This window comes from Hippocampus bargibanti, linkage group LG11, assembly GCF_051943395.1.
Source record: "Hippocampus bargibanti isolate YZ-2025 linkage group LG11, ASM5194339v1, whole genome shotgun sequence".
In the NCBI taxonomy this organism is placed as follows: domain Eukaryota; kingdom Metazoa; phylum Chordata; class Actinopteri; order Syngnathiformes; family Syngnathidae; genus Hippocampus; species Hippocampus bargibanti.
Window position 1 is genome coordinate 16,614,409 of NC_142744.1, and position 24,382 is coordinate 16,638,790.

At 42.4% G+C, this 24,382-nt stretch overlaps 1 protein-coding gene across 8 annotated transcripts; it reads right to left on the bottom strand.

Moving 5' to 3' along the window:
- Positions 1–31: 31 nt before the first annotated feature.
- LOC148891804 (oxysterol-binding protein-related protein 1) lies at positions 32–22,946 on the bottom strand. Of its 8 annotated transcripts, none has more exons than XM_089008173.1 (15): positions 22,758–22,946; positions 17,682–17,730; positions 16,190–17,596; positions 10,462–10,640; positions 8,848–8,923; positions 7,911–8,045; positions 5,403–5,500; positions 5,058–5,240; positions 4,882–4,989; positions 4,698–4,787; positions 3,546–3,672; positions 3,325–3,441; positions 3,125–3,248; positions 1,320–1,410; positions 32–1,146 (listed from the first exon to the last, which is right to left on the bottom strand). In XM_089008173.1, the coding sequence occupies exons 4-15, from the start codon at positions 10,512–10,514 to the stop codon at positions 1,044–1,046; spliced, it is 1,305 nt and encodes a 434-aa protein (XP_088864299.1). In that variant the 5' UTR covers positions 10,515–10,640; positions 16,190–17,596; positions 17,682–17,730; positions 22,758–22,946; the 3' UTR covers positions 32–1,043. The 8 variants fall into 8 exon arrangements, with proteins under 8 accessions (XP_088864299.1, XP_088864300.1, XP_088864304.1 ...); XM_089008174.1 differs by having other exon boundaries at positions 17,674–17,730; XM_089008178.1 differs by having other exon boundaries at positions 16,256–16,340; positions 17,441–17,730.
- Between the last annotated feature and the right edge of the window lie 1,436 nt (positions 22,947–24,382).

The following is a 24,382-nucleotide window of genomic DNA, read 5'->3' on the forward strand; positions in this document are numbered from 1 at the left end:
GTAATTTTTATCTCTTTAATTAAAACACGTAAAACAAAGAGCTTTCTGTTATATTTGATCTTTTATTGAACAAGTGAAAGGTTCTTAACAGAGCAGCGACTTACATAATAAGGGTGGTGGGTGTGGCTGCACGGTGAGTGATTCACATGTAATTAATGGACATACGTAAGGAATTATTGCTAGGAATATACTGTACATTTGCATATTGTACCTAACTAAAACGTTTTCACAGTATTGTGCCATTGTTAAAAAAGAGAAAAACTAAAAACTATCCTCGTTCGAGCTTCCTGCCGTGTTTTTGGATCTGGGTCAGGTCTCTAATTTAATTTCCACAAACTTTATTTTTCCATTTTGTTCATGTTATGGGCCGTGGTTTTCTATCATGTGTGTGCAGCAATGTGTCAATTGAATGAGGGTTGGTTGTATGCAACCTCTTTGGGCAAAAAGGTTGCTCACCCCTTGCCGTGAATATATTTGAAAACTGAAAATTTACACACAGTCAAACTCAGTAATCAGACCACACAGCGAATTAAATGGTTTTCCATAAATCAAAGGTCACGAAATGAAATCCTCAGGAAAAGTTGACGTAAGTCTCTAAAGTGCCCTAACCCACCCATCAAGTATGACGTGAGTTCACATGTGGGATTCCCCAATAACTGATATGTCAAGATTTCTGGTTTGATTTTTCAGAATGTTAGAAATAAAATGTCGCTTCGTTGGCAACACTGAGCAGCTGTACACTTGATTGCAGCACCGTAGCTCCACCAAAAATCATTCACAAATGCCTTAGTCTGTATTTGCATGCAACACAACCTTTTCCAAGGATACATTGTCACTCTTTAACCTAGCGTATTTTGACCAATGACTGTGAAACTAATGAATTGCCTAAATCTCTTTTACTTACATCAGTTTTTGTGGTCTATTGGTCACACTGGACCTCACATGCCTGTATTTAAGAATCTATTCAACTTGGTGATCATCTACAACAAAATCAACATGTACATTTCAAGGAAGTCCAAAGGGAACCTTTGCCCTTCTTGGTCCTAATAGATATTGGGCATCTGTGTGAACTTTCTGTCCCAGTAACCTTTTGTGTACAACCACCCTTGAGCTTTGTTGTGCGGGTTGGCTCCTTCCTGAAACCACCTGTGGGCATTCAACAACAACAAAGGATCAAGAATCTTTGCAGGGGTGCACAGCAATGCAAATAGCAGTAAGACATCAACGGGGTCAGTACGGCTATGGTGCACCGGCACGGTGCACCATAGCCGTACACAAAGTTTAGACAATTGTGACTGTACGCACAAACAGAACACTACCTGGTTTTCCGGTCATCTGTGGACTTGCCGCGATTCTTCCTGGCTGTCCTCTGTTTTTCCTCCAGTCGCTTCTTCTCAACACTTGCTACATCTACCAAACCAGGAGTCACGCACACACATACTCTTAAAGGACAACCGACGTCTCTGGACAAGTTGTGTCCATAATTTGTAAAATGGCTTCAAATGACTTCTACTGATTGAACTACTCTACTGATTTTACTGACTGAAGATTCCACCGCATATAGCTATATTTTACGTTTTAAGACTCGCACTGAATATTCAGGAATTCTTGTTTTTGAGTTTGTGACGAGTCACGAAAGGAACGCCCCTGACCAAAAAAAGACGCATTGTAGGGGTCCTTCCATCACGTCAATGTATTTTGCTGTACTTGTTTGGTCTGGGGACCTAGTGTTGCCCCCAAATGCCGCCAGAAGAGGGCATCCAAGCTCCATATGAGGAATTTATCAGCCTGTGGAAACTGAGGTGGCCACAGGAGGTCGACATTTTGTGCCTCTGGTGGAAGGCAGCAATCCAAACCCCACATCTGTGACTGATCACGGCTTGATTGGCAAGCAAGGCTCCTAAGGCAGAGAGCCTCTGAGTGAGGAGGCCGGGGGAGACAAGCTCTGTTGCTGTGCTCTGTGGAGAAACTGATTGCTACGTGGAACTCATTGCCAGTTGGGACCATACGACAGGACACTGGATTCGGACCCTTGCTAAAGGTGGCTAGGCTACATGAGGAGGACATCAAGAGGGGTGAGGCCTAGAAACTCATGGAAAAGAACTCCGTCTTCAGTTTCACCTCAGAAGAGACTTTATTATGATTTAAGTATTGGAAGAGACGCTATTATTGCCTTTGTTGCTTGTGAATTCCCCCTGAAACCCTTTATTAAAACCTTTGTTTGCATTCAAACCTGTCGCCCATTGCATTCCTTGTCCTGTCCCGCTGAGAGCTAGCCTCTCATGACATTACAATGTGTAACAAGAAAGCATATTCTCCGAATCTGAAGCCATTGTTTTGATTCTCCAGCAATGCAAGACGTCTTGGCGTGATGTCACGAACTGGGGGCGGGACTTTCTGAAAATACCTAATTCGCAGCTCAATTTTTTTTGCAGATTTTGGACACTTTAAGTCATTTTTATTGGTGTTTTGCATTTGAATAAAAATATCATACTGCGTGTTTTGGGTATTTTAGATGCTATAAAACGTTTTCCTGATGTCAGTTAAGAAACAAAAAAGTGACGTCGGTTGTCCTTTAAGTCAATGGTGTCAAAGTCAGTAGTTACGTTTTCCTGTCAGAGGCCGTCATACATTTGGGGAAGCCATTAGAATGTTTAGTCTTCTCAACATATTACATATAGAGCACACAACAAATGAATGAATAACTAGTTTTCACATTTGAAGTAAAAAATAATGACTGTTTACATAGGACAATTTTTAATTTTGATTCGGACTTTAGCAGCATTAATGAGGTTTGATTTGCTTTCGCGGGCCAGATTTGGCCCCTGGGCCTTGACTTTGAAATCTGTGCTCTAAGTACTGTAGATCACAATGTACCCCCCAATGAAAGTACTGTACATCTAATCATACTTCTACACGCTTGATTTGATTGTGTGTGTGTGTGTGTGTGTGTGTGTGTGTGTGTGTGTGTGTGTGTGTGTGTGTGTGTGTGTGTGTGTGTGTGTGTGTGCACGCGCCAAGGTTAATTTGCCTTTTTATTTTAGCCAAACAATTTATGTCAACTAAATCTGATTCTGTCGACTAGAATACAGCTGAATTTATGGATGTCAGATGAAGGTCACACCGATATCTCCGTTTTCCATGGCGCGGATGTCAGGTCGAAGACGACTGTCCGTGGACGGCAGAAGCCCCTCCATCTTCTTGTCTAACTCGTTCAGCTGCATGGCGAATGTGGAGAAGGCGTAAAACTGCAAAACGGAGAAGGTGGAGACGTGCTGGAGACAACAAGTACACAAAGATTCCTCATTTTTCAAGCTGGCTGACCTTAGCAGAGTTGTTGGGACGAGGCGTTATCTTCCAGATGAGCTCGCTTCCCGGGATCACCTGCACTGTCTCGGTGTCAGGCGGCGGCATCTCCTCAGGCTCCTCATCTACGCTGTTCTGAGGTCAGATGAGACACATGCACGCAAACACACAGACAGCCACCAATGACTGAACTTAGAGCTCAACACACCTGGTGCGAAGAATGAAAAAAAGACCCACACCCTTTTGCAAGCCCTTTTCTCTTCTGAACTCCTTTTATCAGATTTTTTGTTAGCATCGAAAGTTGCTGGGTCCACGGCGTATAAGCACTCAGTCCATTTGCCGTAGATGGCACAGAGCTTCCTCTTGCTGCAAACATAAGATCTTCAAAATAGTATTTGTAACCCACAGAAGGAATACTGTTTTTCCACACAATAAGACATTGATAAAAACATTACATTTTCTCAAAAGCCAACAGTGCACCATTTAATTTGATGTGCTTTATATATTGATCAATATAACGATTTCTTGGACATAGAATTTGAAGTGCTTTGCTACACCTGCAGCGGTTGTGAAAATTGAATTGTACAGTATTGTAATACTTAGCATAGCTCTGTTTAGTCGCAATTATTGTAGCTTCCATTCTAGCGCCCCATCAATGAAAAATGTTTTCAAAAAGGCTCTGAATTGAAGCTGCCTTATGCTCCAAAGTGCCTTATAGTCTCGCAAATATGGTAAATGGAACAGAGCTGTTTGAAACAAAATCTTAAGAATGTGTTCATATAGAAAGCAATCACAGTTTTTATACAGTGCATATTTTCCTACAATAAACACATTTGAACTCTGCTTAGGGATTTTCAAGCTAGTTAAGCTACGCTGTCTTGCATTTATACCACAAATTAGTTTTCCAATATCCAATTCATCCACATCCCTCTGCAGGTGGGATCTTTGACACACTACATTAATTAATTGGTGCCAAACTCGGATATAAACAGATTGTTTGCATTGGGAAGGGGATTTGGTGATCAAAACTGTGCCGTATACTGTATATCATCGCTGTGGCGACCAATCAAATGTACCCCATAAGGGTCACGAGTGGGCTTGAAGTCAATTGCAAACGGACTTGTCACAGGAACATCTTGCCACCAATAGAGGGTGCTAATAGATGTGAAAAGGTCATGGCGAGATTCCGGACAGTGGAATGACTGTTTATCCGTGTGAATTGTGTACATGCTAATGACGAAGCCTTGAGACAAAAACATCGACATGTATCATACAATAGTAGTACCGTGTAGAAGTGATAACACCATGGTATTTGTTTCGCGTATCACAGACAAAAACAAAAAGAGACACAATTAACTTACCTCGCAGCAGTAAGAGGAATTAGATGCTACCTTTTATCGAGAATGTATCCCTCCACTTTGTGAAGATCCTTCTCAAAGAGGCCGCAAGGTTTGAAAGTCATGCAGCAGCGCTCGCCAGTCCTGTCACAATCAGATTCTTGGGTCACGTCTCCTCTTTTGTTATGTGAGCGATTGGTCTCATGCATACACTCAGCACAAGAGTAGCTGCTTTTACTTGTGATTGACGACCTCCACGCTACCGTACTGCTCGATCCAAAGCTGACCGACGATGATGTTATGGACGCAGCAGGTGGGGTTTGTCCAGGTATAGGCTTCGTTGTACCTATGGAAGACCCCAGAGATAAATTAGGAGGAGGATACAACAAAGCAGACGTACAACTTGACACTCGCTTGGGAAGTTCCAGTGTGATGACTCCTTTGGGCTCTGCTTCGATGCTCTTGCCCCAAAACTTGATTTTGGGGTAGATTGAGCCGTGGAAGACGAAATCCTCCTTGAGGCCCTCGGCGTAAAAGGCACTGACGGGAGGATGATGGCTCACCTGCTCGGAAAGCCACTTGAAGCCCAAATCATCTCTGGAGAAGAGTGAAACAAAGAGTGGACAGTACTACTTTGCAGATTTTCACCTATCGCTGGGGGTTCTGGTCCCCATTAACGACGGGGGATTTACTGTATTCATCTCATCAACTGTGTAGGGGATTGGAGCATTCATTAAGCGATAGAGCGCGGCATCTGACCTGATGAGCTCAAAGGTCTCGCCCAGTAGCGGGTTGAAGGGTTTGCCAGTCCTCTCCCACTGTGATGCCACAGCTGACACCGCAAACGCTGCGACGCACTGAAACGGCGTGGGAGATTGACAGCTTCACAATGCACAAAATTGTAAATTGAAGCATTAACTCATTCACTGCCAGACAATGTGCAAAATGTGTTCACTCCAGTGCCAAGGTTTTTGTCATTTTCACACAAATTGCAAGACCCACAGAACATTGAGATTTAGTCATATATATACATTCAATGCAGGCGAAGAAACCTTAGATTCTCTTCTTTCATCAGAAAAAAAGTTAATTCCTAAGTGATATGGGCCTGGAGTTATCTGAGCTTAAAAAGGTCAGTGGCTGTTCCAAAGGCAAATGCTGTCCCCATGTGGGAGGGAAAAACATCGCTAGAGATCTGACCAGCGCTTTATCGACACCCCACCCACAAGAAAAAACTAATCCGGGAATGGCGCTCCATGTCATGCTTTTCAATTCCCGAATAAATTTGGGAATGGCAGTGAATGAGTTAAAGAACCCGGCCTACAAGCTACAACCTATTGCGGGAGCTGGTTAAGATTTATGTCACAGAGCATCTCCTGTGGCGTGATCAGTAGGGTCGACCGAAAATCCAGAGCACCCCTTCAAAGGTAAGCAGCAGTGCAGATTAGCATTTGCTAAGAACGTTAGCATCGGATAAAGGGTGCTTTGCTGATTGCCCGACCCAGGAGCGGACCCAGCGGAGGGGCAGATTTGTGTATGGTGATATGACCGAGAGCCACATACAATACAGACAATTTGAGCACGTTTTTTCTTCTACAGTCTGAGCTTCTGCAGTGAGACAATGGACACCTTAAATGACATCTTAACTGGCCTAATTTAAACAAGTCAACATGGCTGTGGAAAGTGTTTGGAATGTTATTAGTTCAGAATCATAAATAAATGCCAAATTGACTGCTTTAAAGGACAACCGACACCTCCGGAGAAGTGGCGTCCATAATTTGTAACATCACTTCAAATGACTTCTACTGAGCGCATTTTACAAAGATTCCTACGCATATAGCTTTATTTTACGTTTTAAGACTCGCGCTGAATATTCATGATGTCTTGTTTTCGTAAGTGACACACAATGCATTTTGGGTATTTTTTTCATCTAAAAACACCGTGTTGATCACGAAATTAGAAGGAACATTACATAAATAACGCGATGGTGAATCGTTGTGTGTCGCAGCCAATTGCCGTAACACGCATAAAGAAGGTGTAAGTTTACACAAATTCCCAGCGGACAAATCAGTCCATTTCCAAGGGAGCAGTGGAGTCGAGTAAGTTGAGCACCAGCGCAGGTGAACGAGGAAGCTAACCAGAGAGTTAGCGATTCGGCGCTTGGATAGCGGAAGTTTGATGCATGTTTACTCATTTAGTCACACTGCATTAATCGATTGCAAACATTTATGCTTTCCCCTTCAGAACTATTTGAATCATATTCATAACTGGATGAGCAACAAGAAAGCATCTTCTCCGAATCTGAACTATCAGAATCAGAAAACATTTATTCGTCCCACAATGGGGAAATTTGCAGTCCACAGCAGCAATTTGAAAGGGGATCAGGAGGGGGGCTCTGAAGCCGATGTTTTGATTATGGAGCAAGGCAGTTTGTGAAGGAGTATCCTGACGTGACGTCACGAAAAAAGGGGCGGGACTTTCTGAATCTCCCCAGTTTCAAGCTCATTTTGTGGCAGTTTTGGGACACTTTAAGTCATTTTTATTGGTGTTTTGCATTTGACTAAAAATATCAGCCTGCATGTTTTGGGTACCTTAGATGCTATAAAATGTTTTTCTGATGTCAGTTAGGAAATAAAAAATGGTGTCGTTGTCCTTTAAGCAGCGTTTTATCGACACCGTACAGCACAGGTGTCAAAGTCAAGGCCCGTGGGCCAAATCCGGCCCACCACATCATTTTTTTGGCCCGCGAAAGCAAATCAAACTTGTTAAATTCCATGATGATTGCTAAAATCTGAGCCAAAATTTCATATTTTTGGATGTCAACCACAATAAAAGTCATTATTCTTGACTTCAGATTTGAAAATGAGTTATTCATTAATTTGCTGTGTGCTCTATATGTAATATTTGAAGGGATTTCAACATTCTAATGGGTTCCCCAAATTCATAACGGCCCTCGAGAGGAAACCATAACTACAATGTGGCCCGCGGCAAAAAATGACTTTGACACCCCTGCCGTACAGTGCCCAAAGTGTATTATGGGAGCAAATTAGGATTTAGTGTCTCGCTCCCAGCTTGGGAGACAACCACTCTACCACTGATCCATTCATACTATGTACAATAAGGTCATCTTCCAAAATGTTCCACTGTTACTACCTCCTCTGCATCTATTTTTATTTGTAGCACAAATAAGTATCAAGAATTATCGCCATTTTTTGCACAACACCATTTCAGATTTTTCTTCTATTGCTGACTGAAGAGCGTGACTGTTACCTTCATCCGTTCCACCGAGTCGGGAGTGGCATTGGCCCGGTGGATGAGATAGGTGTGCTCCATATATTCGGAAATCCGCTGCAGGAAGCTCAGAGGCTCGTTTAATATTACCGGCATGGCAATCTTGGACAGCTCCTAAGAGACGACACAAATATGGTGAAGCATGTTAAAGGAGCCGTACTGATTTTGGTGTTTTCATAATAATCATTGCTGTATACCATGGTGTCAAAGTCAAGGCCCGGGGGTCAAATCTGGCCCGCCACGTCATATTATTCGGCCCGCGAAAGCAAATCAAACTTGTGAAATTTCATGATCCTTGCTAAAGTCCTGTTTCACTTTTATGGGCCAAGTTAAGTAGACATAATTCATCCATATTGATAAGGCCTATGTGAGGTCCTAAGCATGTACTTTCGCATTATGGCCTCAAAAGAGGAGACACCTTTCTAATTGCTTTTATAAAAATAGTTCGGCCAAAAATAGCATGCCCCCCCCCGCGTGTAAAGTTAAAGCAACTTTTTTTGTTATGTACCTTTTGTCTGAAAATGTGTCTGCAAGTATTTTTTTTTTCAAATTGTGACATCTCTTTTTTTATTAACCAGCCCTGGGTTTGCGCAAGCGCCATCATTTGAAAAAAGACGCCACACAAAGGAGTTGCCGAGACCCTACAAGTCTTCAGTAACCAAACAAAATGTCGCTACATTTGTTGTTTGCCATATATAGCTGACAAGTCCTTGAGTCATTGCTGATGAACGCCTTCCTCACCAGCTGCATGATTATTTGCCTCCTTAATACAAAGAGTACCAAGTCAAGTTCTGTTTTCCTCCATAGAGCATATAATAAATCAAGTATGCAACAATTAAATAAATAAATAAATAAACACATGGAGGCATAGATGTCTAGATGAATAGATCGATAGATAGTTTGAGTTTGTTCTCACCATGCCGATGCATTTTTTCAAGATGCTCCAGATGCTGACATCATTTCGGGAGAACATTGGTGCCGGAAGAGATGTTCTATGGATCAGCAGTTTTGATGACAGAGAAACAAAGTCAGCTCTAATTTTGCCTCGGTCTCCAGGTGATTCAAAGTTTTCTATAACCCACATTGGCATGAGTCGATGTTCATTTATTTAATCCTTTCTCGATCGGAACACATGAAATTGTTTTTTTACAACAAGTCAATAGAATCAGAAGAATGCATTTTAAATCCTGACAATTTATTTTTGGACCTTTTTAAAAGCTGCCCTGCAAGATAATACGGCTGAGGGCTGTATATGATTTGATCACCAGCCGGTGTGCTAAAACGGACGCAGGTGTGTCTCCTTACACCTGTCACGAGCGCGAAGCTGTTTTACAATTATTTGTGCAGTAGGCAGATGGTGTCTACCCAAATACACACCATTATTTCTGTTAAATAAACACGACAGAAAGAGGCTGGGTGGTGGGGGAGCATCTGTGCTCAGAGGAGCAGAGCAGTGATGCAAGATGGAGCCGGTTTTGGCCCACTTTGCCTCTTGCCTGCACCCTCAATATAGGACATTAGTTTTTCACCGTATTGTTAGTCCACATATGATTAGAATTGTCCCCCAGCTTCATGTTTGCTTTCCCCCTTCAATTCAACAATGACAAACATTTTAGGCAGGGTTACCATATGAACGTGACTGTTGTTCAGCATAAAAATAAATATGACTTGTATTAATGCGGCACTCAAGGTTGAATAAATCTCAATTTGTATAACAACAGATGTCAAGGTCAAGGCCCGGGGGCCAAATCTGGCTCGCCACGTCATTTTATTAGGCCAGTCAAAGCAAATCAAGCATGGCAAGTGCTATGATGCTATTGAAGTCTGAACCAAAAATTCTAATTGTCGTATGTAAACCATAACAGCAGTCTTGAATATTGACTTCTGATTTGAAAACTAATTACTCATTAATTTGTTGTGCGGTCTGTATGTAATATTTGGAGGGGATGAAACATTCTAATGGTTTCCCCAAATTCATAACGGCCCCCGAGAGGAAACCGTAGCTACAATGTGGCCCGTGGCAAAAAAATTAGTTTGGCAGCCCTGGTATAAGGGATTAGCACACAGTGATTTGTTTGGTGATGCATTTGTCGAGTTAATACAAATTCCCTTTCAGAGCTAGTCAGCTAGTGCTGCATCTTCCGTGCCTGCTAAATTATTCAAGGATCACTTGTTGGATCAAGCAAGAGAAGCCAAGTTGGAATGAGCCTCGGCGGAAATGAAACATTGCCCCTCGGTTGAGCAACAAAGCATGCAGCATGCATTGGGCAGGGAGACTCGGATTGGCAACAAAAAGCAAAGCCGATTATTCTCTGCACATCTGATGTCCACAAAAACACATGTGCGCGCAAAAACACAATTGAACACCAAGATCATATCATGTAATACCGTTTTTCGTACTAATTGGTCTTTCAGGCTATGACGGTATTTCACTTGAAAATTGTAAGCGCAAAACATGCAGAGACATTTTTTGAGACAAATATGCATCTCTAACTGTCATCTGCTGGCAAATAACTGGAGAATGTCCCACCTGTGCTTCTTGGCGTCATCTTTCCGGTTACCATGGTCACCCTCCCCTGACATTCCGGCGGCCCCCCCCGTGCGCGCTGAGATGGCGGAGGCTGCTGAGAAGGGGGGCGTTTCTCCCCTTGTCTTCTTCACACGAGTCGCTGGCGAACTCCAGAAAGCCGCTCACCGAAAACTCCGACTCTGCGGGGCAGGCGGCGACAGCCTCGTCACAAAGAAGCTTTTCCATTTGTACTCCAACCCCCCCCCCCCCCCCACACACACACACACACCTCTCCCCCTCCCTGCAGCGTGGCCAAACCCCACCTGGGTTTTGTGTTCCAATGAGGAGCCACGTAAGGGCTTCAACCCAGCTCCGACAATGCTCGCTTGGCATTCTCTAAGCTGCAAATCATGGCAATACCGAGAGGATTGTGTTGGTGAGCTCATTCATTACAATTTTCCGTCCCGTTGTGGGATTACATTATTACATGTTTCTGTGTAAGCTCTCAGTCGTACAGGAGTGGTCCATCGATGAAAAGGTTTCTTCAGCCGTCATCTATACTTTTTGAAGGTTTCGGACGTTTCGCCTCCTATCCAAGAGGCTTCGTCAGCGAACTAAAGTCTGACTGGTCGTATCGGCCCTATTTATATATCCCTAATGTCCGGACATGGCGGCACCGGACACAGCTATGATAGGTCCCTACTCTCAGGTTGGGGGGAGCAGAGGACCACTCCCTGTGGCCCCACTGATTGTTCCTACATTCCTGACTAACGACTGGCCTATTACCCCCACTCCCACCGGTATCACCTCATCAGCATTACGGATGTTGCCTAAACTGTTTTGCTTAAGCAGGCTATTGTATGAACGATCCAAATTGAAACTCACCCCACCAGATCGGTTTAATGAAGGATTTAGTTGTTTTATGAGAATCGCTTCTTTTACCACCACAGGGTTTGTAGAGAGGATCAAAGACCTCATATTGGAACCTGAGGAAACTTTGGCATCATACGATGTGACTTCTCTCTTTACATCTGTCCCAACCCCAGCAGCAGTCTTAGTGGTGAGGACGAGACTGCTGGCGGACATGTCTCTGCATGAAAGAACCAAACTTAAACCGATCACATCTGCCAATTATTGAAAATCTGCCTCAATAGTACATATTTTCAATTTCGGGAGAAATTTTATAAACAAATTCATGGTTGTGCTATGGGCTGACCAGTTTCACCCATAGTGGCTAATCTTTACATGGAAGAGATGGAGAAATAGGCCCTCACATCCTTCCCGAGGACAAAACCTATAGACACTGGTTTAGATATGTGGACGATACTTTTGTCATAATTAAAAAACAAGAAATTCAATCCTTCACAGATCACCTCAACTCTGTAGACTTCAACATTAAATTTACTCGTGAGGACATTCAAGAGAACCAACTAGCCTTCTTGGATTGTAAAGTAATTATAAAAGAGGACAGAGCGCTAAAAACAGAAGTCTTTAAGAAGGCTACGCACACTGACCAATACTGACTTTTTGACTCTAACCACCCGTTACAACACAAGTTATTAGTTATCAGAACCCTCCAGCATAGGGCTAAACTAATACCAACTAGCATTGAAGGTAGAGAAAAGGAGTCAAAACATCAGGAGAGCACTCACTAACTGTGGGTACCCTCAGTGGTCATTGAACAAATGTCAGAAAGAAAGAATAGGGAATGAAACCAAAAATTCTCAAGATACAAAAAGGAGAGGAGTAGCAATACCTTACATTGCAGGAGTTTCTGAAAAATTACAGAGTCCTTTGGCAACACAAAATTCCTACTTATTTCTAACCGATAAACACGTTAAGGCGAAAATTAGTGCATCCAAAAGATACGCTACCAAATTAAAAACAAAGTAATGTAGTTTATTCAATGCATTGTAAGAATGAAAATTGTAAAGAGCAGTACATTGGGGAGACTCAACAAATTCTCAAAAAAAGACTTCATCAACATCGCTGGGATAATACTAGTGGGCCTCAATCGGCAGTACATTTGCACCTAAAAGCTATCAACCACTCATTTGACGACAATGAGGTTAAAATCTTAGCGAAAGAACATAGATGGTTTGAAAGGGGGGTAAAAGAAGCGATTCTTATAAAACAACAAAATCCTTCATTAAACCGGTCTGGTGGGGTGAGGTTGAATTTGGATCGTTCATACAATAGCCTGCAGAACAGAGAGAAATACACAATTGTGATTTTCCACGGTGGAAATCCCAAAGAAATGCTGAGCTTGGTGTACATGGCCCAAGCGTGCTCAGAGCGCACCATGAATAATGCAGACATCCCTGACGAAGGCACCTCCTCATGAACAAATATCTTTTTTATTTATTTTTTGGTGGGGGGGGGGGGGGCGTTGGTAAATAGGCCATGTTTATTCTAGCAAGTCTGCATGAGACAAAGTTGGAATACATTAGTCACATTTCACCATGTGGGAAAAACAAAAACTAAATACTCGATTAAACTTGCACCAAAGAAAAAAGGGGCATTGCCTTATAGAACGAAGTACCACCAAAGGGACGAACGACACTTAAAAGGCAACCGATGTCACTTTTTTGTTTTTTAACTGACACCAGAAAAACGTTTATAGCATCTAAAATACCCAAAACACGCAGTATGATATTTTTATTCAAATGCAAAACACCAATAAAAATGACTTAGTGTCCAAAATCTGCAAAAAATTGAGCTGCGAATTGGGCATTTTCAGAAAGTCCCGCCTACAGTTCGTGACGTCACCCCAAGACCTCTTGCCTTGCTGGAGAATCAAAACAATGGCTTCAGATTCAGAGAATATGCTTTCTTGTTACACATCCAGTTATGAATATGATTCAAATACTTCTAAAGAGGAAACAATACATGTTTGCAATCGATTAAATAATTTATTCCGTGTCATTTTGAGGCAAACGGGCAGGGGGGATGTCTCACCCAAAAAGAGGCAAGAAAATGGCCACCGAGCTGTGAGGAATGAATCAGCCCTTTCCACAGGCTGATAAATTCCTTGCATGGAGCTTGGACTCCCTCTGCTGGCGGCTTTTGGATGTAACACCAGGGTTTCAAAAAAACAGTACAGCAATATACATTGACGTGATGGAAAGATGCTACAATGCGTCTTTTTTTACGGTCAGGAGGCGGTCCTTTTCTGACGTCACGTGAGCACTCGTCACCAACTCAAAAACAACACTTCCTGAATGTTCAGCGCGAGTCTTAAAACGTCAAATATAGCTATATGCGGTGGAATCTTATTAAAATACGCCCAGTAGAAGTCATTTGAAGCCATTTTACAAATTATGGACACAACTTGTCCGGAGACGTCGGTTGTCCTTTAATAGTCTTACATGGGAAGGGTAATGCTCAAGCAAAGATGAACAAAGTGGCCAGTCAACAAAATGGCCAGTCCGGTCACTCATGAATGGTAAACTCGAGAACCAAAGCAAACAAAAGAATCCTTCAGAGACCACTGACTTTAAAAACGTGCGAACTAAAAATTCTGGTCAAAATGAAGGATAGTCAAGATTTAAATAAATCATTTGAATTGCAAGTGTGATAATAATAATAATAATAATAATAATAATAATAATAATAATAATAATAATAATAATAATAATAATAATAATAATAATAATAATAATAATAATAACAATAATAATAATACATTTTATTTTAAGCTCTCAAGGACACTTTACACTTTACAGTCACAGACAAGCATAGGTACTATACTAAATAAAATACAATCACAAAATAGAATGCAATCAATAAAATACAATTATAAATAGAAACAAGAGAAAGAGCTACAGAGAAAATGCAATTTTAAATAGGTGGGTTTTGAGATGGGATTTGAAGGTGGGAAAAGAATCAATGTTATGAATGTTGGGAGGAAGTGAGTTCCAGAGTTTGGAGGCAGAGCAGCTGAAAGCTCTGTCCCGTATCGTGCTGAGACGGGCAGGGGGGGGGGGGGGCACACAGAGGTGGAGGGAGGAAGAGGATCTGAGGGAACGACAGAGAATAGAAATTAGAAGAAGGTCTTTAAATGTATACGATCTGCCAGTGGATCCTCAGCTTTCTTGAGAAATTTGAAGAAGGTCAGATAGGTATGGGGGGCAAGGTTATGGATAGCTTTGAATGTATAAAGAAGAAATTTGAAGTTGATTCTATATTGACCGGGAGCCAGTGGAGCTCTTGGAGGACGGGGTGATGTGGTGGAACGATGAGGTTCTGGTGATGTCCCGGGCTGAAGAATTCTGCAAGAGTTGAAGTTTGTGGAGAAGTTTTTGAGGGACACCAAGGAGAAGTGAATTGCAATAGTTTATCCGGGAGGTGACAAGACTATGAACGAGGATAGCAGTGGTGTGAGGGGTGAGAGACGGGCGAAGACGATTGATATTGCGTAGGTGGAAGTACGCAGATCGGGTTAAGTTAGGAGAGAAACAATTAAAACATGCCCCTTGAGTACCGATTAGGTCACCCCTGACGTCCAAGATGGGACATTTAACCGTAGCTACATCACCTCATGTTTGATATTTCAGTGAAGTGGATTTTTGCATTTGACACAGAATATTGGCAATTTAAACTGAAGCTGCGAGCAATGAAGTACGAGCCCTTGAAATCCCCGCACAAGATGGAGGATAACACAGAAGTTCATCTTTCACAAGAAGCACTGCAAATTAGCCAAATGGCCATAAGATGGCTGCTTCTCAACATATTGGAACTCTTTCTTCCTGAATTCTTGAAATTGCTTTGTGGTTCAACTTAGCCAAGAGGTGAACACACAAAATATGATTTGGAAGAAATTGATTCGCTTGCAGGTTTCCTGTTAAAGCTATTTTCAAAACGGCCTTTTCAAGAAAAGATGGACATCATTAATAAAGGTCGGACAGCTCAGAGGGTAGCAAAAATAACAAATAATAAAAAATATATAAAATTAGCTAGTAGCAGACGTGCACATTCCACCATGACATCTCTGATCCACTGGTGAAAAGGATGCTTCGATCCGCTCCTCTTTCATCTAGAACTGCTTCATGCAACAAAGACGGTGCAGAAAGTGCTTAAGATTGATTGACATTCTGTCTTTTGTGTTATGTAACATTATTTGTTATTGAATTTCGTTTCTTTTTTTACTTCAAGATGATACCGCATGAGTGGCTGCCTTTACAGCAGCTCCTGTATTTGTTTTTCTACTTCTTCCTTTCCTTTCCTCTTACTTTCATAACTTTGCTGCTGTGAAATTTAAATTTCTCCTCTGCGAGACTAATAATCCATCCATCCAATTTTATGAGGTTATTATTGATGCTTCGCCATCCTGTTGGTTCAACCTTCTTTGTAATGTGAAAGAGCGACTTCTGACCCCATATCATTAATCCACACGTTTGATGGTAAAAACTCGAACAGTGTATAACAGAACGCCTTTCTTCACAAGTTTTTTCCTGGCTAACAGTACCCTCGAGTGGACGTGGAGTAAATCACACCATATTTTTTTTTATCATTGCAGCTGTGGATTGATTCAGAAAATAGCACTACTGAAGGCCTACTTGTGAACTGCATGGTTCACCACCATATTTCATTGGGATGGATTTCTGTAAAATATTTCAAAAAAACCCTACAAAATGGCAATTTATCGGGCGTTTTCAAAAGCCAAATCACTCATCGTGTTATACCATGTTAAGTATTTTTTATTTTTTTTGCTTCAAAAAGACGGGGCATTCCGTTTGGATCTGCTAACCTGACACGGCATCGTACAAATGATCTTCGGCAAGGGTGGAGAGGGTGGGTGACTTCCTGCTCTTACTCAGTCACTGCTTGAGATCATGGTGCCCTGTGGCGATCGTATCCAGCGCCCTGGTCAGAGCTCTGCTCCTCTATTGGCTCCACACCTGCACCAAGGCAACACACATTTCACTATGACTGTAACAGCAGTTTTTTAATCCAGCACTGATATGCCAAAATGTGTTTTAATCAAAGTCAGCATAGCCGAAATGCCCACACGCATCAGTCACTGATGGTTTGAGTGGCAGGAGTCCCTGGCAGTTCTGCATTGTTGTGATCCTGCCATTAGATCCCAGTACCTTTGGTCAGAACCAAACACCCATGGCAGGATTGAGTGTCACTTTGGTGCAACCTGAACCACGCTGCGGAGAGACACTGCAGATCGGTGTTTCCTATCGTCTTATTTAGTGCTGCGCAATCCAGTACTCATCGTATAGCACAAGTGTCAAAGTCAAGGCCCGTGGGCCAAACCTGGCCCGCCTTATCATTTTATTCAGCCCGCGAAAGCAAATTAAACGATTAAATGAAATTAAATGAAAGTGCATCATGCTTGCTAAAGTCCGATCCAAAATTTCATATTTTTCCATGTAAACTACAATAACAGTCAATATTCTTTACTTCAGATTTGAAAATTAGTTGTAGAGGGGATTAACATTTTTAATGGCTTCTCCAAATTCATAATGGGCCCCGAGAGGAAACTACAATGTGGCCCGCGAAAAAAAAATGTTTGATCCACTTGTCGTACAGCCATTACAGCTGCTTTAAGTAGGCTAAAAAAAACAGACCATTCATTCAATTTAAATTATGATTCAGACTGATTTGGTAAATACAAATTCACAACACCGGCAAACATATTGACCAATTGTTTTCTTTTGATTCAGCACAAGTATAATAATTTAGCTTTTTCGGAAGGACTAAACAAATTAGATATTTACGGTTGAGAAGATGAGATTCCAGATATTTGGACAAAAATAAAGCCTAATTGTTTTTCATCCAATCATTGATTATCATGAATAATTAGCAGTTAAATTGCTGATGGTGGAGATAAGTTCTGCACTTGTATACTGACGCGAATAAAGATTGATAAATAAGCATGCAAATCTTTTGAAACCTGCTGTCACATCTCGTCACCGTCCTGGGCGCACCCCGCCCCTCCCGTCACCTCCTCCGCTGCTCCCCGGAGACGGCCCCTCCCATCATCACTCACCTGGGTTCCCACAGCTGTTTGTCATTCACTGATTGTGCCTTCTGACTATATATGCCGATCGCACATTACCGTCTCCGTCGGAGAATTCCAGAAGCTACCCTCGCGACTACCTTGCCGTCAGGTCTGCCTCTGTTAGTCGGCGTCGCTCACCGTTCCCTGTTTATTTTTTTTGCATGCGTGTCTCAGTAACGACTTTTTGCTCCTGGAAATCTGTCGTGTATTTCGGATCGAACCTTCCCACCTTCCTTCGTCACTCGAGTCCTGCCTTCTAGCCTCGAGTGACGTGACACCTGCAAATATCAGCGCACCAAAATTTAGAAAAAAAATGAGCTTTGTTAAGTCAGTCCACGTGGACACTGGGGTAAAAAATGTTGGGGTGAGCATCTTTATCAAAGACGAGTAAAGTAAAGTCAACATGTCCATTCCTTACTGAGTCTAAGCAGAGAAAGACATGATGAATAAAGCAATACAAACAGCAACCGATGTGATTGATTTATTTTCCCTTTATCTTTCTGACCAAAGGAGAGCGTCACAAACATCCATTTAAGCCTCTTGCATCACCACACACCCCAGCATAGCAACCGACAGGTATGAAAATGAAATATGACTGTTTGGCTAATGAGCCATCAGAACTAGTTTGAATGTCCATTCCTCATTTGTGACATCATTTTTTTCTCTCTTTCAACAAGGGTCTTTTGTGGCGATGTAAGTAATGCCTGCTAACAAACAATTCCAGATTCTTGGCTCCAGAGCCATTCAGGAAATGGACTTTGTATGCGCGAAAATCTGTGCCTCTTTGGCCCTCGCCGCATACCTCGTCTATTTTCCATGTGCCAATAGAATAATTGGGAAAGATGCTCGGCTTTGGCAAAATCCACTCAAGAAAGAGATGAGAGCCGTTCTAAAAATGTGCTGATGGAAAAAAAAAATCACTCATTTATTCATCTTAAAAAACGCTTTATCCGCACAGGGGTCGCAGGTGGTGCTGGAGCCTATCCCAGCTGACTTTCGGCACTAGGCGGTGGACACTCTAAACAGGTTGCCTGCCAATTGCAGGGCGGAGAATACTTCAAAATGGCAAATCGGTGCGCTCTGAATGCGTGCGCCCGAACAGATGAGAATTGTGGGCTTATGCTGGAGACCACAACCTTTCGAAATGGAATCAAACTGCTTGGAACAGGAAGGCAAACAACAAAAACAAACACAATGGGTCTACCACAATTCCGTCCCAAATCACCCAGGTAGTTGCATCACGCAGATTTTGTTGTACGTGTTCATATCGATGGGACAACATTAAAGCATTAAAGCATTTTTTTTTTTTTTTTTTTTTTTTTTTTTTTTTTTTTTTTTTTTTAGTAAATCAGATTCCATTGCGGGACGAATAAAGGTATTCTGATTCTGATTCTGATAAGTTTGGGAGATACAGCATAACAAATGTAGACTTTTTGGGGCAAAAAGAACATGCCGCCTTTTCCCAAAAAATGTAAAAATTCCCCAAACTCCTACTCCGATTGAACAAAAATGAGATTTTCTGTTGTCCCATTGCTATCAACAAGTACACCAAGTTTGATTGAGATCTACATCTTTGTATTTTCAGACGGAGTGGGGGAAGAGGGCATGCATGCAAAATACCCCCTTGTTTATCGATGAAAAGGTTTCTTCAGCCGTCATCTGTACTTCTTTGAAGGTGTCGGACGTTTCGCTTCTTATCCAAGAAACTTCATCAGCAAACGTTCGTCAGCAAAGGTTTGCTGACGAAGTTTCTTGTAATCTAAAGTGACTCTACATTATATACACCAGCTAAACTGTAGAAATTTAGTTCATATACTAAAAGTGTTTGAACACTTTAATAGCGATATGCAGAGGGACAGCAATGCGGTCTCACTGCAGAGCAAGCCAGCACAGTGAGCATAGTCATTGCGCAATCCATGGTGAGGCTCAGCCGGCTGCTGCCTCACCGCTCGTCTCTACTTAGTATTTGAACGGTAAATTTGAAAATTCAACGATTTTGAAAAAAAAGAATCAAATAATGGTCAAGTTAAATGGAAAAGAACTTTAAAGTACAAATCACTACATAAATATAACTGTTGAATGTATTTTTTCATTTGATATTTCCATGACAGATGACAGGTGATATATATATATATATATATATATATATATATATATACTCGTCTCGTCCCCCCATGGGTGTCTGTCCCACATTTTTAGCTCGGGTCCTCTACCAGAGGCCAGGAAGCTTGAGGGTTCTGCGCAGTATCCGTGCTGTTCCCAGCAATGCGTTTTTCTGGACCGAGATATCCGATGTTGTTCCCGGGATCTGTTGCAACCACTCGTCGAGTTTGGGGGTCACTGCCCCGAGTGCTCCGACCACCACAGGCACAACTGTCACCTTTACCTTCCAGGCTCTCTCCAGCTCCTCTCTGAGCCCTTGGTATTTCTCGATTTTCTCATGTTCCTTCTTTCTGATGTTCCCATCACTCGGGACCGCTACATCCACGACAACGGCTTTCCTTTCCCCTTTATCTATGACCACGATATCTGGTTGGTTGGCCATCACCATCTTGTCAGTCTGTATCTGGAAGTCGCACAGGATTTTTGCTCGGTCATTCTCCACCACCTTGGGAGGTGTTTCCCATTTTGACCTTGGGGTTTCCAGTCCATACTCCGCACAGATGTTTCGGTAGACTATGCCAGCCACCTGGTTATGGCGGTCCATGTAGGCTTTCCCTGCCAGCATCTTACACCCTGCAGTTATGTGTTGGATTGTCTCAGGTGCCTCTTTGCACAACCTACACCTTGGGTCTTGCCTGGTGTGGTATATCCCTGCCTCTATGGCTCTGGTGTTCAGGGCCTGCTCTTGGGCAGCCAGGATGAGTGCCTCTGTGCTGTCCTTTAGGCCAGCCCTCTCTAGCCACTGATAGGACTTCTTGAGATCAGCCACTTCTGCTATGGTTCGGTGGTACATCCCGTGTAGGGGCTTTTCATCCCATGATTGTCCCTCATCCAGCACCTCATCCTCTGTTCCCCATTTTCTGAGACATTCTCTCAGTACATCATCCGTTGGAGCCTTTTCTTTAATGTATTCATGGAGCTGGGATGTTTCACCCTGGACAGTGGCTCTCACACTCACTAGTCCCCGGCCTCCTTCCTTACGGCTTGTGTACAGTCTCAGGGTGCTGGACTTGGGATGGAACCCTCCATGCATGGTGAGGAGTTTTCGGGTCTTAACGTCCGTGGTCTGGATCTCTTCCTTTGGCCACCTTATTATTCCTGCAGGGTATCTGATCACTGGCAGGGCATAGCTGTTTATTGCCCGGGTCTTGTTCTTGCCATTGAGCTGGCTTCTGAGGACTTGCCTCACCCGCTGGAGGTATTTGGTCGTAGCCGCTTTCCTTGTTGCTAGTTCGAGGTTGCCATTGGCCTGTGGTATACCGAGGTACTTGTAGCTGTTTTCAATGTCTGCTATTATATATATATATATATATATATATATATATATATATATATATATATATATATATATACAGTAAAGTCTCGTTATATCGATATCGGATATATCGATAGTCCCGGTTATATCGATACTATTTCTATGCACGCACGGAGAAAATTACATGCAAACAGGGTCGGATATATCGATAGTCTCGGTTATATCGATATTTTTTCGGACTCCCTTGAATATCGATATAACGAGACTTTACTGTATATATATATATATATATATTCTGCCCAGTGAGGTTCTGGAAGTTGTACTGGAAGTTACACGCCTCGGGCGTCCGGGCAGACGTTATTTCAAACACTGCATATAATACAGCCAATCTCAGCACTATTGAAAATATAATCCACTTAGTATATAAAGTAGCAACAGCAGATTAGCACAGGGAAAAGAAGATTGTGTTTTACACACTACAGCGGATAGTGACGAATTTGGCATGCATTTATGTGCCGTTTTTTCTTCTCTCCCACACCACACTTCACATTCTGTAAAATTCATGTGACAACAGAGCCAGCTCACCTCACTAACAACAGAGCTGATGGCAAATCAATGATATCAGCTCTTTTTAAAGATCTGATTCTTTTGGCTAGGCTCACTAAAATGAGCCCAGTCTTTTGGCTCCAAAATGGCTTCTGTTTTTTTTTCTTTGTTTTTGTTGCTTAATTTACTACCAAAACTAATGTTTTATGTCAAATGAATGCCTAATGTAAAAAATATACAGTAGAGCAAATCTTTTTATATTCATATGGGTTTATTTATACTTTTCTGAACATACTCAACATGGAGTACAACATGGAGAGATACAAAAAATAAATTATGAAGTAAGAAAACAAAGAGCCATCTCAAAACAAGGTCAATAAAACTGGGTGTGTGCAAATATGCGTCTGCATGCGTGTGTGTGTGTGTGTGCCGTGTGTGTGTGTGTGTGTGTGTGCGCGCGTGTGTGTGCGTGTGTGTGCGTGAGTGCGTGTGTCTGCGTGTGTGTGTGTGTGTGCGCCGTGTTTGTGTGTGTGTGTGTGCGTCTGTGTGTGCGCGTGTGTGTGCTGTGTGTGTGTGTTTGTGTGTGTGTGTGTGCGTGAGTGTGTGCCGCCACAAGTGTGTGTGTGAGTGTGTGTGTGTGTCTGCGTGTGTGTGTGTGCCGTGTGTGTGTGTGTGTGTGTGTGTGCGTGAGTGTGTGTGTGTGCCTGTGTGTGCGCGCGTGTGTGTGTGTGTGTGTGTGTGTGTGTGTGTGTGTGTGTGTGTGTGTGTGTGTGTGTGTGTGTGTGTGTTTATGAGTAAAAACACCCTCTCCTCCCTCTTCTACCATGGATTTTGACCAATCACGTGCGGCTTTAACCAAAAGGGACCAAATCAGGAGAAAAAAATAGTTGGCTCCTATTAGAGCGGCTCCCTATTAGGAGCCGGCTCCTGTCGTTCACTTCAAAGAGCCTTTTCGTTCGTAAACAATACATCACAAATCATGCAACGGTGATGACCAACGGCAACCTATATGAGCTTGTGTAAACATGCACGTTTAGTCATATGATCTCCAAAGTTTACATGAAAATTATGTTTTTAAAAAAGTCTTACATAGTTTTATCTCCACATAAACACACTTCTCGATGTTCTGCTGCTGAATCTATCAAAGGCTGGTTTTAATTAAAAATAGCAGATGGACAGTTTTCACATTCTGAGTTAAGTCTAGTAAATTAAGCCAGTATATAATAATAATAATAATAATAATAATAATAATAATAATAATAATACATTTCATTTATAAGCCCCTTTCAAAACTCTCAGTAGCAAGATGTTATTGGAAGAATAAAATCTACAGCGTTCTACCTGGGTGAGACAGCCGTCCTTGTGTCACTTCGCTTTTACACATAAAAGCTAACCTGCCAGCGTGTGATCAAGTGGGCTCGCCTGGAACAGAACTGGCCAATATGCGCGCTGGTGCGCAATCACACACACACACACACACACAAACGTCCGCTTTCTCCCTCACCGAACCCCTTGAGTATATATGTATATGTGTGCTGATCTGCAAAGGTAATGCAGACCTAAGCACAAAAGGGGATATTTCACCAACGGATTAGCACTCTGACCAACCAGCTGCACTCTGATTTACTGTCTGGAGTACCAGGAAACTGTTCCGTCCTCAATTACCACTCAGTGGAGACACCAGCTGGTAAAACGGGAACTTTGTCGCAGGAATATATTCCACATAAACAATAGAATAAATAGCCCAAACATTATTTTCATGAAAATTATTCATTCAAAAAAGAACATGTGTTTTAATTTCTGGAGAGAAAAAGACCATCCAGTAAATGCGATGAGGTCTGTCTACCTTACAAAGGGATCCCTCAATCTTCCCCACTGTGCTGCTCACTTCCTTTTTTTAAGAATACTTTTTTCAAACTCTGAGTATACAATATTATTTCTATAGTTTTAAGGCTCAGTGAAGTCACCATGCTGGATTGTTCTGGGAGGGAGCAGGTGTGATGACAAAATGACACAAAAGCACACAAATGGAGACAATCCCAACAAAGCTAGAGGTAGAAGTCGAATGCCAAATAGTGCCACATCCACTTATAACTGTAAATGTGTCTTTTCTGCATGCCTTTACAGCAGTGGCGGGCCGTGCATGTCACTCCTAGGCCTTCAGTAGTGCTATGTCTGAATCACTCCACAGTTGCGTGTGTGGTGTGATTTACATTTCCATCAGAGCAGAGGTCCTTAACCCCCGGTCCGTGGGTCATTTGGTGCCGGGCCGCGCAGAAAGAATAAATAATTTACATAATTTGTTTCATTTTGAAAAATGAAAAATTATCGGAACGCTCGGACGCGGAACACAGACGCCTTCTCTTACATACAGAAATTAGATGGTCGTACAACAGCCTGCTTAGGCAGCATAGGATTATTAATGCTGATTAGGTGATACCATCGTAAATAGGGCAATCAGGCCAGTCGTTAGTCAGGAAAATAGGAACAATCAGTGGAGCCACATGGAGTAGTCCTCTGCTCCCCCCCAACCTGAGAGCAGGGACCTATCATAGCAGAGTCCGGCACCGCCATGTCTGGATAGTAGGGATATATATAGAGGGCCGAAACTATCAGTAAGACTTTAGTTCGCTGAAGAAGCATCTTGTATAATAATAATAATAATAATAAAAGACCACAAAAGACCCACGAACTGCCAAGGAATGGATCTGCAACCCATTTGTCAACAAACCAGGTGAATCCAGCATGCCTATGCAAGAGGAAGAACAAAGGCTGGAGTTCGCAAATGATGGCGGACTTAAAAGTATGTTTGAGACAACCACTCTGCCGGTGTTCTGGATTAAAGTGATGGCAGAATACCCCGAGATCGACAGGGGTGATGTGGTGAAAGGAGGCCGGACAAGGTGAAGGCGGTGCAGTTAGCGCTTTCACTGACTGAGGAGGCTACGTCCTGTCTGCTGCTACTG

What these genes read in the sequence shown, in the direction of transcription:
- LOC148891804 (XM_089008180.1), bottom strand. Translation starts at nt 10,514, where the DNA reads ATGTCAGGGGAGGGTGACCATGGTAACCGGAAAGATGACGCCAAGAAG. An exon ending in GAGACCTTTGAGCTCATCAG is followed by an intron (nt 5,241 to 5,402) that starts GTCAGATGCCGC and finishes ACTCTTCTCCAG; the next exon opens with AGATGATTTGGGCTTCAAGT. An exon ending in GTCCCAACAACTCTGCTAAG is followed by an intron (nt 3,249 to 3,324) that starts GTCAGCCAGCTT and finishes TCCGTTTTGCAG; the next exon opens with TTTTACGCCTTCTCCACATT.